The sequence below is a fragment of the Meleagris gallopavo genome, chromosome 6 (assembly GCF_000146605.3).
Source record: "Meleagris gallopavo isolate NT-WF06-2002-E0010 breed Aviagen turkey brand Nicholas breeding stock chromosome 6, Turkey_5.1, whole genome shotgun sequence".
Lineage (NCBI taxonomy): Eukaryota > Metazoa > Chordata > Aves > Galliformes > Phasianidae > Meleagris > Meleagris gallopavo.
The window spans coordinates 20,460,574-20,475,702 of record NC_015016.2 but is presented as its reverse complement, the minus strand read 5'-3'; the positions used below and the strand labels follow the sequence as shown (position 1 = coordinate 20,475,702).

The following is a 15,129-nucleotide window of genomic DNA, read 5'->3' as shown; positions in this document are numbered from 1 at the left end:
TCTCTGCAGAGAAGCAGCGCGCCTGCCTGCTGCCCCCCGACGACGGGCCGTGCCGCGCCCTGGTGCCGCGCTGGTACTACGACAGGTACACGCAGAGCTGCCAGGAGTTCAGCTACGGCGGCTGCCACGGCAACGCCAACAACTTCCTCAGCTACGACGACTGCGAGAAGAACTGCTGGACCATCAAAAGTGAGTCCGGAGCACCGAGAGCCCCGGGGTGTGGGGGGTGTTGTGCCTGGGGGACTGGACCAGCCTGTATGCAGGGAGCTGTGTCAGATTGGAGTGCACGGGATGTACCACCTTCCTTAAAATCTTAGCATTATAACAAGCATCTAATTAATGCATCGGATTCCTCCTGTAAAGCTTACCCCAAGTTACTGTGGAGTGCAGGTGCTGGGACAAACTGGGTCTTGCTACAACCGGCACTCAGTGTGCAGCGCCATGCTCTTGGGACAGGGGCACGAAGGGTTGGTTTTTACTGAGGATGCAATGCTGTGCTGTTGGAATGAGGGCATGTAGGGGTGGTTTTACTGACTGCAAACTGTTTTTGTTGCAGAGGTGCCTAAACTGTGCCGGATGGAGGCTGACACAGGGCCCTGCCGAGGACACATAAGAAGATATGCCTTCAACTTGAGTTCAATGAGGTGTGAGGAGTTTGTCTATGGGGGCTGCTACGGGAATGGCAACAACTTCAAGGACCTGCAGTCCTGTGTGGATCACTGTCTGCCAGAGAAAAGTAACGGTTGTTCCAAATCCTTAATAAACTAGATGGTTTGAAAGCGATATGAAGATGATACTTTTTTTGGTATTTTGCTCTAGATACCTGCACGGTGGTGTTTTTTAAGCACAGTATGTTTTGGTAGCACAGATGCTTATTATTGTCTTCAGGTTATGATATGTGGCTGCTCTCACCTGCCTTTTACCAAGTGCACTCTATTACTCTGATATAGTGACTTCAAATTTGAGCACAGCTACACCCAGCCAGCCTCTTGCCTTCTAGGGAACTGTGCACCTGTAAGCTGAAGGGCAGTGAGGTAGATATCTGTGCTGAGGCAGATGCCTAAGGTGCTGTGGCTGTCATGGTCAGGAAGGTGATGTCCTGATATATGCAGAGGTCCCTTCATGAATTCAAGCCTGAGGGATGCTGTTGGGAGTGCTGAAAACTCCACACCACCTAATTCAACTATCGATGGAAGACTTTTTGCCTCATCTGGTTGGCTCTTCCCTGCCTCTCCTTACCAACTTTTAAGAGGAGAGAGGGTAATTATGAGGACGTGACTGTAGATTAATGTTTTCATAAACACCATCTGGTTAATACCTGTTGCAGGACAGTGCCTTTGAAGAACAGAGAGATGCTAGAATAGTGTTGCTGCCTGTGCTTTATTGCGCTCAATGAGAGTTGTTTTTGGTTGATGAGAGGTTGTCATCATTTCCTTAAGCAAACAAAATTATTTTTAATTTCTGTTAGTAAAAAGTCTATAGCAACAGAAGTAAGATTTTGTTAAACGTTCTAGTAAGAAATGAGGTTTTGTACTTCTTGCAGCAAGTAGGTAGGATTTACTAGCAAAATTGTAGCAAGGACAGAGTAAATAGTACTTTTCTCACCTACAGAGGTAATTCCACTGGAATCGCTGTTGTTCCTATAAATATGGAATCAGACTGCTGTCTATCTCCTATGAACATTTCTGCTCTTCCAAATACAGCACTGCATTTGGGAAAAGCGGATGAATTTCACTTGTGGACTACTAAGCTTGTTTTCTGGGACTACCTGATGCTTTCCCCAATGTATAACTCATAGGAATAGAATGCAGTAACTCTCTGAAGTCATTGGTAGCATTCATGTCAGTTCAATGGGAGTAATAGGTATTTAGCAGTCAAACTGATTGCAGAGTCTTAATATGGTAGGCATAGAGATTATATAAATCATCTCCTTTTTCTTTTTCAAGCTGGCCCGTTGTTATGCTATAGCCCAAAAGATGAAGGATTGTGCTCCTCTTCTGTGCCCCGTTATTACTATGACAGCACGAGTAAATTGTGCAAGGAGTTCAAGTACACTGGCTGTGGTGGAAATGCCAACAACTTCGTTACAGAAGTAGATTGCTACAGTGTCTGTAAAAAAGGTAAGATTTCTTGGTATTTTGTCAGTCAAAAGCAGATAAACCAATCCGTATACCAGTATTAGGTGTCCATTGTGTTCTTTTACTCACTTTTTTTTTTTTAATATATGCTTTTTACAGTATGGACTCAGTATTCTCAAAGAAAGGGAAAACTGAGATGCAATGCTAAATTGTTCATACAAGAAAAGAGTAATGTGTGGAGGTTATACAATTTTTAATTTTTAAATGAAATGTGGAGAAAGGCATTTGAAAAGACTAATTTTGTAGGGCCCACAAGGAATCAGTATTTAAACGGTTCGAAACACTAATTAAGGTTTTACTTTCTTCCAGATACTTTAAAGTGGGATTAAAGCAAGTTGTGAAATCAATTTACTTTTTTCTTTAGCATTTTTAGCAGCTAACATCCTCTCTTGATTCTCTGCTTCCTGTTCCCATTTCCCATTCCCATTGTTAAAGATTTGTCTCATCACTTGTGTTGAACCTGAGGCCATGGTGGGAACGGTTGGGATGAATTTTTTTTCTCAATGATTTTATTCAAACCAGCTTCTTGTGCTTGTAATTCAAAACTTGTGCTGTTAGCTGCAGTAATATGTTCATACCCACTATTGCAGATCTAATACTCTGATTGATTTGATATGTAAATCTATGAAGGAGAGAAGCATAATTAATGTAAATCCCCAGAACAGTCAGGAAGCAGACATAGCACAAAACTTAAAAAAATAAAATAAAATAATAATAATAAACAAAAATTATACTAAGGGGAAAATTAGGGCTGTATCTAACATATACTTCACCTTTGGAAAAAAACCAACAACAACAACAACAACAAAAACAACAACAAAACAACAACAAAGCCCATCTCTGTTTTAAACATGAAACATTTATAGTACCCAAGTACAGCTATATTTAAGGTGTGTGGAAGGCTTAGTAGAGGATTATCCAGTTCTGGGCTTGAAGTCCATGGCTGTTGAAGCTGGTAGTTGAAGAGCTGTGAGTACTGACCTTGGAAGTAAAAATATTGCCTGCCAGTTACTCATGGCAGTACTATTTCTGTGGCGTACCACTCTGACTGTGTCTCTGCCATTCTGGCATTATAAGGGAGATACAAATGGTGTGCAAGTCTATCAGAGATGCCTATGATTACCTAATTTGCGTCTATTACTCTCTGGAAGTGGTAGGGCCAGGCTCCAGCCTAACCATGCAAAAAGAGAGGAGGAAGGAAATCACCTCTTCAACATCTTGCCTTCTGCCCCTGCATACACTCAGCCACATCCACTCTGGGGGCTCTCCTCTATTCCCTTCACAGGGAAGAAAGGCATGAAGAAAAGTTATGTCTTGTTATTAGTGCAACAAATAGGGAAACTCAAAAGATTGGTTATAACTTGTGCATTTCAAAATTCAGTAAGGTGTGGTCAACTGAAGCTCATAGTTAAGGGCATAATTAGTGTTAATTAATGTACATATACATTTCTATAGCTTGGGAGTGTACAGCAACATTAAGTAAATCTTTAAGGCAACTTAATCTACTCTTCTCCCCTTCCCAAGTTCCCCTCCCTAGTATCTTTCTTGTAACCTTTTGGAGTCTGAAGTTGTAATCAGTTAACCTCTCATATGTATATATGCAACTGCTGTTTAACTTGATCTGTAGCTCTTGAAATGACAAGGTACCTGAATAATTTCATTTTAAAAGACTAGAGTAGAAAACAGTTGCAGTCAAAGCAAATGAACAGGAAACTGGATGCAGGGCTCTTTGTGCAGATAAACAGGCAATGCGGTGGCAAAGATTTTTTTCAGTCGGCATTGTCAAGTACTGGCTTTCAGGACTATACTCACATGTTTCTTGTTGCTTTTTTTAAGCTCTTTTGGAAATAACCCTGACTGCTGCCTTGGAGCATTCTGCAATATCTGTGTGAAAGCCTGTTGTGTGCAGGAACTCGGATAATTTTACCTTTTTTCCATCTCCCACAGGCACTGGTTATAATTAGACTTTGCCCTTTTGTTGATCTAAGAAATGAAGCAATAGTTTTCTTTTTTCTTTTGCAAGTAGTGTAGGGTGTACTTCCATTCTGGTGTTCCTGTGGGGCAGCTAGAATGGACTTGCATTCTTTCGCAGGAAAAGAACAAACAGCAAAAGCAGAGAACAGTGCTATAGTGGATGCACTAGAAACCTTACTGTGTGTGAAAATAGAGTGTCCAGAACTCATTTTACAGTTTTTGACATGGCTGTTATTATTGGGTTCAACTGGTTTAACAGCATAATAAATAATAAAAAAGAAGTTCAAACAGTGAAGAGTAATAATAACTTTGTCATTCTGTTTTGCTGACTACTTCCTTTATTTTCTTAGCAGGGAGTCAGAAACCAACCATCAGCAAGCCAAGAAATCTACTCCGCAGAAAAATGATGAGAAAACTGATCAAAAAGCCTCAGACACGTAACCCGAAGTCTTAAATCTATTGTGCCCTTGAGTGTTTTAAACACTTTGACTTTTTTTTTTTGTATTCTAGTTTCCACAGATTTATACATTGACATATAGTTCTGTCTTTCAGAACTGCTTGTTTTCCAACTTACTTTTTATAAAGGACTGCATTTAATAGAAGCAGAATGAACCTAATTATGGTTCTTCTACTCTGTTGTATTCACAGTAATACTTCGCCAGATACTTAGATTTCCATGTTTTTATGGGGGAATATTACTACTGCCTTGGGAGAATACTTCAGCTGTTAAAATCAGTTAAGATTTGAAAAAAGTTCTCTTAATTACACTAAGGAGAATACAAAGCAAAGTCTCTGCGATGGAATTTTCTTTTATACATCTTCTGCTTGTTAAAGAGAAGGAACCTTTCAGAAGTGTGTTCAGAGGTTCATAGCCCTGCCATTTCACACTTTACGCTGTCTTTACAGTCTTTACCCTTTACAGTTGCATTGATAGTCAAAACCTTTCAGCCTTTGTAACAAGAAATATAAACATAAATGGTTCATCCCACAAAAGAGAATTGAGATTAGGGATATTTTGCCAAATACTCCAACAAAGACAATGAGTAACCTGCCTGAGTATTAAACGGAAAATGTAGATGTTACTTAGTTGAAATGTCAAACATCATGACAAAGTCATGCTCCAAATCCTCTTGTGACATAAGTCAGCATTTCTTTTTTTTTTTTTTAATTTAAACACACTGGATGTATCTGTTGAGGGTCTTGATAGTGATGTTTGTGGGATGTGACTTAAAAAAAAAAAAACAACCAGAAGCTTCTGTAAATCTCACATAATCTGAGGCACTGTTAGATTATGCCTTTGGCAATATTATTGCACTTTTATGTTTTGTGTTTGAGCCATGTCTGAATTTCAATTCATTTCACCTACAATGTTTTCTAATGTGGATTGATACGTAATATTAATAAATTTTTTTGAAGAACAGCTTGTTTTCTTTCATATGATTCTGTTAATTACCCTGAATGACTTGCATGCACCAATATGTGTTATGGAACCTATTATCTACTAATTATGACTAGTAGAGTTTAGTTGTCTCTTAAATTATTTCCTTATGCTGAAGTCTTCATGTGAAGAAAGCCATCAAACTTTGTTGATGTCATTCAATTGTGGCAGCTTTTATGGCTCAGTTGGCTCCATTAGGAGCTGCTGTGGAAGGAAGGGCTGCTTGGCTCAGCTGACTGCTGCTGGCTGTCCTGTGTGATGCTGTGCTGCCTGACTAGTGTTTGTAAGGATGGTGGGCTGACATGTGAAATTCCTTTTTCTTCCAACTAGAAGCTTTCAGGTGCTTGCTTTATCTCCAATTCAGTGAAGGGATGTGGTAGGAAAACTAGCCAAGATTTTTTTCGTTCTGATTTTTCTCTCATCCCTGTGCTTGCAACTGAAGCAGTAAACTGCTTGCTGTAGTCTTCCTACCACACCATTTCTGCTACCTACTCTCAAAAGAAGCCACCTTATTTCAGAGGATCTTTCATCCTAGTTCTCTCCTGTGACTCCAACCTGAGCAGATGTCAGTCTGGAGTGTGCCGGCCTGGCAGTGCCAGGATTTCAGCTGGGGCTGCTCTGGCCTAGGGAGCGGTTACAGCTCCCGAGGCGAGATGAAACACACTGTCCAATGGACACTGCCCCCATCCCTTTCCTCAGATTGTGAATTTTGGCTGCTTCTGGGACAGGCAGCTCAGAGTATCCCTCTGAATGCCCGGTACTATGGTTTGTGAGGCTCCAGCTGCATTTGTTATGGCTTGCAGACTGAGTTGGAAAGAGAAGCTCATTTCAGAAGTTGTAACTCAGTTTAACTGCCTCTGCAGTATAGATCTCCCTGTGTTCTTTCTTTCCATGCTGGAAACATTCAAAGTCCAAGGGCCTGTTTCTAGGCTACTCCATGAAATATCAGAGGCTTAGGTTTGAATCTCCTACCTACCTAGCACCAAATATTTTAATCTAAAACATTTTTTGTTCTTGCAGAGTTCCCTAATAGAGTAAGTAACGACTGTGAAGATTTCTTTTAGCCTCTCTTCTACTATTCTATCTAATAAAAATTGTACTTTCTTTTCAGGTAAATGCCTTAAACTCTCTCTCTCTCTCTCTCTTTTTTTTTTAAGAATTTCAAGAATTTCAGCTGCCAATGTGCTCCCCTGCTTGATGTGCTTAAGTTACTCTGGTATCCTGCCAGCCTCCTGCTGTGGCTTTGACTAACCTAAATAATTCCTTATTATCTACAGCATTTTATATGACTCATGATTTACTTCCTTTTTCAGCTTGCTGATGAAACAACAATGGCCCAAGGTTGGGTCAACTGTTAGCATTTTGCCACGTTGAAAATTAATGCTGCTCACACCATCCTGCAAATTAACTTTTATTATAGTAGCCAGTGTCCAGCAACTGCTATAGTGTGTCACAGCGCAAATTTCTGCTGCAGAGGAGGGAAGCAGTTGTTATAATCAGTTGGGTTCATCTTGTCTTGCGCAGGTAGACTTCCACAGAAGCTCATGACTAATGATTTACCTGGAACAGTCATACCTGCTGCTTAATAGCAGCTGCTGAAATAAGCTGATTTGACTAAATACCATTGCAAATATGATCACTGATCTTTAACTTTCCTTTGCAATCCACAATTCTGGTTCTTTTCTTAGTGGTATCTTGTGAAGAAGTGCATCAAAATTCCATAAAAAGGAAAATTTGCATTGATTCTTTATCCTTAGTCTGTGGCAACACTCAGGGAATGGCTTTGTAAAGTATTCCAGGAGGAGGAGAGTGTCTTCATCTTTGTATGTCAGTGGAACTTTAAACGTCAAGAAGAGAAAAAAACTCCATGTGGAAATAGTTTTTTTAACTGATAGGCTGAATGATGGCAGGCTAAATTTCAGTATGTCTCATTCTAACAGTGACAGCCCTAATAAATGATTTTCTCACAATTACATACATCAACATCAAAATGGCAGTCAGTTGGCATTGTGTTGCTGGAGTTGGATCTCCTACTGCCAGAAATGTCTCCATTCCTCTATTGATCCTGCAGCTGAGGAGGTGGAAAACTTGGAATGTTTTAACAAACAGTTGTTCACTAGACACAATGGGCCACATTAAAAAAAATAAATCTGTGAACTTGCATCTCAATCACAGGTGACAGATTTGATCCCTAAGTTTAAGGTCAGCCATATGCTGAGGGCAGCTCTCTGTTATCCAGGCAGTGACCAGAAATCTGCTGCACTACATAAATGTACTGCTGCTGTGGTTGTGCAAAACTGCAAGAACCGCAACGCGAATGTCCCAGAATTATTGGGTATTTACATTAGTGTTACTGAAAGCAAAATCTACCTCATTATCTTTCTAGAAAGCTTTGTATTATTATGCGTAACTATTACTGTTGGTAATTAGCTCAGAGATACTTGCTTCTGTTGAAGCAAGCCTCATTTTTTATGGAGGTCCTGTATAGTAACATCTGTCATCTAATAAATTACTTAATTGCTGAGATGTATTAATCATAATATATAAAGCCTAATGAACAGCAGTGATATTAAAAAATCCAAGTAAAAAAGAAGTCTGGAAGTGTGTTTCTTGTGATATTAGGCAACTGATGTGATCATAAGCTGTGGTCGTCAAGCTTGTGAGTATACAGCAATATTAACCCTTATTTTTTCTCATGCTCAGTCCTCAATGAAGGCCTTACTACATTAACTATGGGTGAAGTTCTCTCACAGATCTAGCAGTAGAGTTACAACTTTTTTGCTTGGTGAGCTTTCTGAGTGGTGAGGTATTGCTTGCTTAGCGAAGTGCAGCAGCTTTTCTATGAGGCCAGTGCCCAATTTAGATTTTTAAAAGCTTAATACGAAGTATAGTACTAAAACTCACAGTAACTTATAAATGCTTATGAGTGCTATTCTCTACGGCATATTTTTCTCTGAGTGTGGGAAGCCAGATAAAGAGGATAAATTATACTAATAAAAGCTACTTAAATAGTCAAGAGAGCAAGTGTGAAAAATATACCTCATTATAAAGCTTCCTATCATTGTAGTAGTTTTCAACAAGCAGAAATCTTGATTTTTTTGGCAGTATTAAAAAAACGTACTGTATAAAAATGCATCCAGAAGAAAGCAGCAAGACTAGCAAGAGCTTTTGAGTTTTTTCTTTTTTTCCTAGCAAGACATTTACTCAATTTTTTCTCTGTAAAAGCAGGAAGAAGTCAGATGAGAAAAACAGTGATGACAAATGGTATTTATTGCTCTCCCAGGGACGTGAGCTGCCATGCTGGAGTACAAGGAGTCTGCACAGCTCCCACTGTGCCAGTCAGAGGGACACTCCCATGATTTCAACAGGACCTGAAGAGAGTCCAAGCATTGCAACAACCTCCTTCAGCTTCAGGACAGTGGTCTGGCACTGAGCAGTGTTCCCTGACTGCAGCAGCAGGTGTACCTCCTTTAGAATCATAAAATCACAGAATGGCTTGGGTTTGAAGGGACCTCCAAGATCATCCAGTTCCAACCCCTTGCTGTGGGCAGTGTTGCCACTCACAAAATCAGGCTGCCCAGGGCGCCATCCAACCTGTCCTTCAGCACAGCCAAGGATGGGGAATCCACAGTCTCTCTGGACAGCAGTGCCAGTGCCTCATCACTCTCTGAGTAAAGAATTTCTTCCTATTATCCAACCTAAATTTCCCCAAGTCCTTCTTGGCAGGGCTGCTCTCTTTGAGTTCTTCTCCCATTCTGTATACATATCTGGGACTGCCTTAACCCAAGTGCAAAACCTCACACTTGGCCTTGTTGAACCTCATTAAATTCACATGGACCCACTTTTCAAGCATGTCTAGGTCCCTGTGGATGGTATCCCTTCCCTCTTTTTATCAGTTTTATCAGCAATTTTATCAGCTGCACAACTCAGCTTGGTGTCATCTGTAAACTTGCTGAGAATGCATCTGATCCCATTGCCTATGTCATTGATAAAGATGTAAAAGAGTAACAGTGCCAAGACAGACCATTGGGGTGCACCACACATCACCAGCCTCCACCTAGACACAGAGCTTTTGGAAACAACACTCTGGCTGTGGCCGTCCAACCAATTCTTTACCCACCAAATAGTCCACCCTTCAAACTCATGTCTCTCCTATTGAGATAGGGATGTGGTGTGGGACCAGTGTGAGGATCTTTACCTGTGTTCTTCAATTCTTATCCCTTGGTACAAGCCAATGAGCAAAAATCCCAGCAAAAATGTTCCCTACTTTTATTTCAGTGCCCACACTACTGTTGGATGCTCAATATCAGTGACTGGGGAAGCAATCGGTCTCTCTCCTCTGGGAAAGTACTCACTAATTCATTGCTTTACTCCAGTGTGTCTCCACATAAGATAGGCATTGAAACTACTCTGAAGCCTATTATAGGAAAACATTGAAAAATATCTGTCTTAATATTAAAGGCATTAATTTGACTAGGTTTTATTAGTTGTTCTTTGCAACTTTGAAAGAACTGGACTTTAGTATCATTTTCAAGACCCTCTTCTGTCAAAATATAAAGCTATAATGAGGTAAAGTGAGACTGATTTATCTTGAAGAAGGAATTTTAAAATCTTCTTAGTTTGATTTAAAGTCATTGGATAGCTTGCATGTTCTTTCTTCTGATGTATTAAGTGCTACTGTAAACCTAATCCACTTGTCACTTTTGTACTGGCAATTAAACTGGACTCCTTAACTGATCTTTTCATGGCATTTTTGCATCATTTTATTGTTAACTAGTCTAAGATGTGATGAAAGAAAACTGTACAGTGTGAATTAGAATAAATTCTAATTTCCACAAAACTATTTGAAGTTGCAACACCTGGAAAATGTAAAAGTGGCGGTGAAGTAAAACCTGTTTGTTTTTTTTGTTTTTTTTTTGGTCAATTTTGAATCTTCTTTTTCAAACTGAGACTGGGAAAAAATTACAGACTGCACTCTGTGATTATGCTGATGGAAAGCTGCTCTCATTTCCAGACACACAACAAAGGAGATCTTTGTCAACCTATTGAAATGGAGCCGGCAGAGCACTGTCAAACTCTTACTGCCTTGTGTTCGTGCAGACACCTGTACTTAATGGTCCTATTGCCAGCAGACAGAATTGTGCCTTTAAACACCTAACAGCAGTCAGAATTGAGATTTTATCCATGGCAAATTGCAGAACCCCATGGAAAGCAGCTTAGAGGGCTCCAAAAGAGAGGCAGGGCATGTCTCCAACACTTGTAAAAGGTAAATGAGCAGAATATAAAACTATCACGATTCTTACAGGCTCAAGAGATGTCTAGAGGTGTGTTGTATGCTGATGCTGGTGCCTTTGCTGGGAAATCTTCATCTGGGAAGGAGGAGGGAGGGACTGGAGTGGCTCAGCGGGCTTCTCCTGCTGTACAATGGCAATTCCTGCTGCAGTACTCCTGTAAAGCCAGGGAATGCAGCACCTGGCATCTTGCTCTGTGGGAATTAGCTGGGTTGAAGCAGATGATATGTGGAGTTTGAATTTATCTTAAGTGAAGAGTAACATAGTACCAGAAATGCAAATCAAATATCTGAGGACACAGCCAAGAAACTAGGGACCAAGCTGAGTCTAGGCACCCAAGGTTCTTCCCATCACCACTGTTGGGGGAAATCCTCATTCCCACATGAGCCACAGCCCTTGCTGGGTTTGGTGACGATGCTAGAGCCAGTGCTGGGCACGGCTGGGTGGAAAATCCCAGCCAGGCAGAGACAGTGCTGGTGTAATCGCTCCAGGCAGGGATAGGGAAATGACTGTGGGCAGAGAGAGAGCCTGAGGATCAGGATGGACTGCCATCCTTCAGCACTACAAAATGATCTTTTTGGCCACACAGCAGTATTACAGCACTATCATGCATCAGCTCATACACAGCAAAAAGAAATAGGAAATGGAAGCAGCTCTCTGTCCTCTCAGGTGGATCACATACTATTAATAGATCTTCAAACATCACTGTTGTCAGCAGCAGCCTAAAGGTAACACTTTTCTCCAACTTTTCTCTTTTTTAATCCAAAATCATTAGAAATAAAGAATATTTTGTTTTCTAGGTGATGAAATGTCTCACAGATTCACAGAATCACAGATTTCAGTAGCGCTGGAGCGAATGCCCATAAAGCACAGCAAAGCACAACTTCCATACTTTCTCTACTGCTGAATGATTGTGACAGCTCTTCCTCCATTACATGGCATTTGAACTAAGCACATGTAAAGAGAAGTTATAAAGCAAAGTAAATATATGTAATACCCAGAAATAGGATGCATTGCGACTAGCGTCCATTTGCTGTTTTAAATCCTGCTCATATTTTCTTTCAGACCCTTGGATAGTCATGCTCCAAAAGATGATTTGGACTCATTTTTTCTGTTTTCTTTGGTCATTAAGTTTCCATTTAGCAGTCATTCTATTTGCAGGGAAAAAAAAAAGGTTATTTTCATAACCAACAGCTCAACAACTCTGGAAACTGTTTTGTCTCAGAGAGACCTTAATGGAACATATTTAGTCTCTACAATGTCCCCTTCACCAGTAAAGTTGTCATTTCCTTGGTTTTAGTGATAAAGGAGAACCAAATGAAGGTCACAAGGAAAGCAGCTGCGCACACTATATCTGCACAGAGTGCTAGCCACACTGAAGTTGGAAAAATTGGAACTAGAAAGGATTGGGAAACAAAGACCACATTTACAGAAGTGTTTGGTTATTGGTATGTAGCTACCCAACTCCAATTGATAGAGTGGGAATTTCCCAGACACTTCAAAAAGCGTCTAGGGCACCTTATCTCTGCCCCTAGACATATATTTCTATCTCTATTTATTGAGGCAAATAGCTTCAAAAATCTGGCTACACCTTTCATTTTCTGAATACCGGGTTGTTTGTGGCTCATTCAATTGTCCTGCTCAGAACTGCACACATTGTTGTGGCCCAGCATTCATACTCCTTCCCTATTTGTGTGCCAACTGCCGGGATCCCACAACACTTGGCTGAGTGGGTTAGAGGACCAAAGACATGCACAATTCGACCCACTGATGGGCAACTGCCTGGAATTAGAAAAATGAAAACCAAGAAAATAGGTGAAAATATACATGGACATATACATGCCTGACTTAGTGTAGCTGCTTAGGCGACAAGCAGAGTCTTGGACCAGACCCTACTCCCTGCTGGTTTCTTCTGCCTTTGAGTGAATGAACTGAGTTTGGTGAATTTTCTGCTATTAACATTTTCTCCAAAACATAACTGATTTAAATAAAGACAAAAATATATCCTTAAATTTCCTTAAATGGTGCAGTATGAGAAGATAAAAAGACACGAACAACCTGTGGTCTCAGTTTTGCAAATCAGAAACCTGTCTGACATTTTGAGCAATCAAAACCACACCCTATTCCATTTGGCTCTGATTTATTGACTAAAAAGCTCTCATATCATTCCTTCCCTCCATGGCTGCTGGTACTAACTACAGTTCCAGATAACATGAAAGAAAATTTGCTCTGCCAAAGATGGCTGTGGTTTCCACTGTAATTTTCTAACATGGTTATCATTTTCACATTTCCACTTTCTGTGTTTCCCAGTCCAGAGATGAATCATACATAGAAAAAAAAAAAGAAAAAAAAGTGCTCATATTAAATTGGTTTCAGAACATTAAGAAAAAAACATCCACCGCACCCTGTGATTAATTCATTAATCCATCTTTCAAAACAAGTAATCTAATTAGCTTGCAAACAAGAACATGACGCACACGTGGCTCTTCAAATGGTGTTGACATACTGAATAGCTCAGATTCCTGAGATACACGGCCTTTCACTTGATGCTTCCAGTTCCTGCAAGACCCTGGCCAAAATGCTTCTCCACTCAAACACTACTGGATGCAGGACATGGAATGCACTCATCTCCAATGCCAGGTCACATAGAATAGGTCTCATCATTTGAAGAAAACTGAAATTACAAGTGCTTCTAACCAGCAATCCTAAGCTGTTAGGAAACAGGAAGATTTTAAAAGACCTGGCAGTTATATTTTGGCCTTTTCATAAGCACTAAAAGTCAACCAAAACTTCAACAGCTCATGCATATAGATACATCTTTATACAGTAAAGAGAAGGTCTGAAGAAGTAGACTGACCAGTGAAGAACGCAAAGAGAAGTCTGTAAGCTCTGTTATAAATTTATAAATGCTATACTGTGGCAAGAGGTCACAAAGTATAACGAAAGGGTGGTGGTTTGTAGTGGACTGAAGCTGAAAGTCATGTATACCTATCATCCAATTAGAAGCCAATCCAGAAAAATGTACCCGACAAAAAATTGCTCTTTTATTCTTAATGATACAATTAGCTTTAAATATTTCAGGAAATGCAACCACAATAAACAGGCTGCTTTTAGCCTATCATTTTTATATATATATATTTTTTTGTTTGTTTGTTTATGTCTGTGTTGTCATATCATAAAATGAGACTTTTGTGAGGATGTGGTAACCGTCAAGGTCTCCGTCCTTTCGGCTTATGGAGTTGATACAGCACCTAATTCATCCTTGATGTCATCCAACAAGGAAGACTTTATTTTCTGGTACTGACTTCCTGATTTTTTACAAACATTTTTTTGGGGACAAATTGTAATATAACTGGAAAATATTTCTCAATTATCTTTCAAAGTTCAACCCGAAAGAGAATTAAATGCTAGCTATACTGTTCATTACCATCTTTATCTCAGAAATCTCTAGGGAACCCAGCCAGTTTCTGAGAATTCAATTAATTGACTGCTGAAAAAAAGGAGGAAGTTGTAAATGTTAAGATGAACACAAGGAAGGTGAATGACTACCACACTGACCTGAGTCTAACAAGATGTCTTTTGGTACACCTAATACTTGGTCAGTGGCTTAGATGGGTGGAGATTGACATGGGAAAATACATATATACCTTACATGTTGTGTAATGGTTCTTGCACTAGTTCCTTTTGTATGAGCTGAATCAGAAGGCCTTTTTGGGGTGGCTTTGTAGCAGATTGCGGGAAAGGCCAGAGATTTGGGTTCATGTGGATCCAGTCATGCAAATAAAGGAGCAGGAAGGTTAATGAGTACACTCACATTTGCCAGTGATCAACCTAAGGGTAAACCACAGACTGGCAGAATTCATCCTATGAATGCCATCCTAAAAATGCCACACTTAAGAACTTCCAAGAATTCAGTCTGAAATCAACCAGTGCACTCAGAAAATGTGAAGTGTAGGCCTAATAAGTAGCACTGTCAGTCAAAAACAGAATTTCTATCCTCTGTGAAGTTTGAAGTTCTTTTGAATTTCAAATATTTTCCTCCACTGTTGCTCTGGAGCAAAAGAAAAAGAAAAAAAGTAGAAATATCAGACTTCTTATAATGAAAAACTACTTTTGTAAGATTTAATTACATTTCAAATGTATCATTTTTACCAAAAGAAGTATAAGAGTAGTCAAGTCAAAACAAAATATGATGAATGTAAGAAAAATGCTTTCCTCTTTTCTCCTCTAATGCTCTTGACAGAAACACAAAACAGCTGTTTTGTTGACTGTTCTCACAAAACAGTCT

General features: G+C 39.9%; 1 protein-coding gene across 1 annotated transcript; it reads left to right on the top strand.

Annotated features, from left to right (window-relative positions):
• Window positions 1–2: 2 nt before the first annotated feature.
• Window positions 3–5,532, top strand: TFPI2 (tissue factor pathway inhibitor 2; the record flags this gene model as incomplete). Its single annotated transcript, XM_019616761.1, has 4 exons — window positions 3–189; window positions 557–736; window positions 1,947–2,120; window positions 4,463–5,532. Coding segments are annotated over 4 exons (645 nt in total), but the record flags the coding sequence as incomplete, so codon positions are not given.
• Window positions 5,533–15,129: the final 9,597 nt, after the last annotated feature.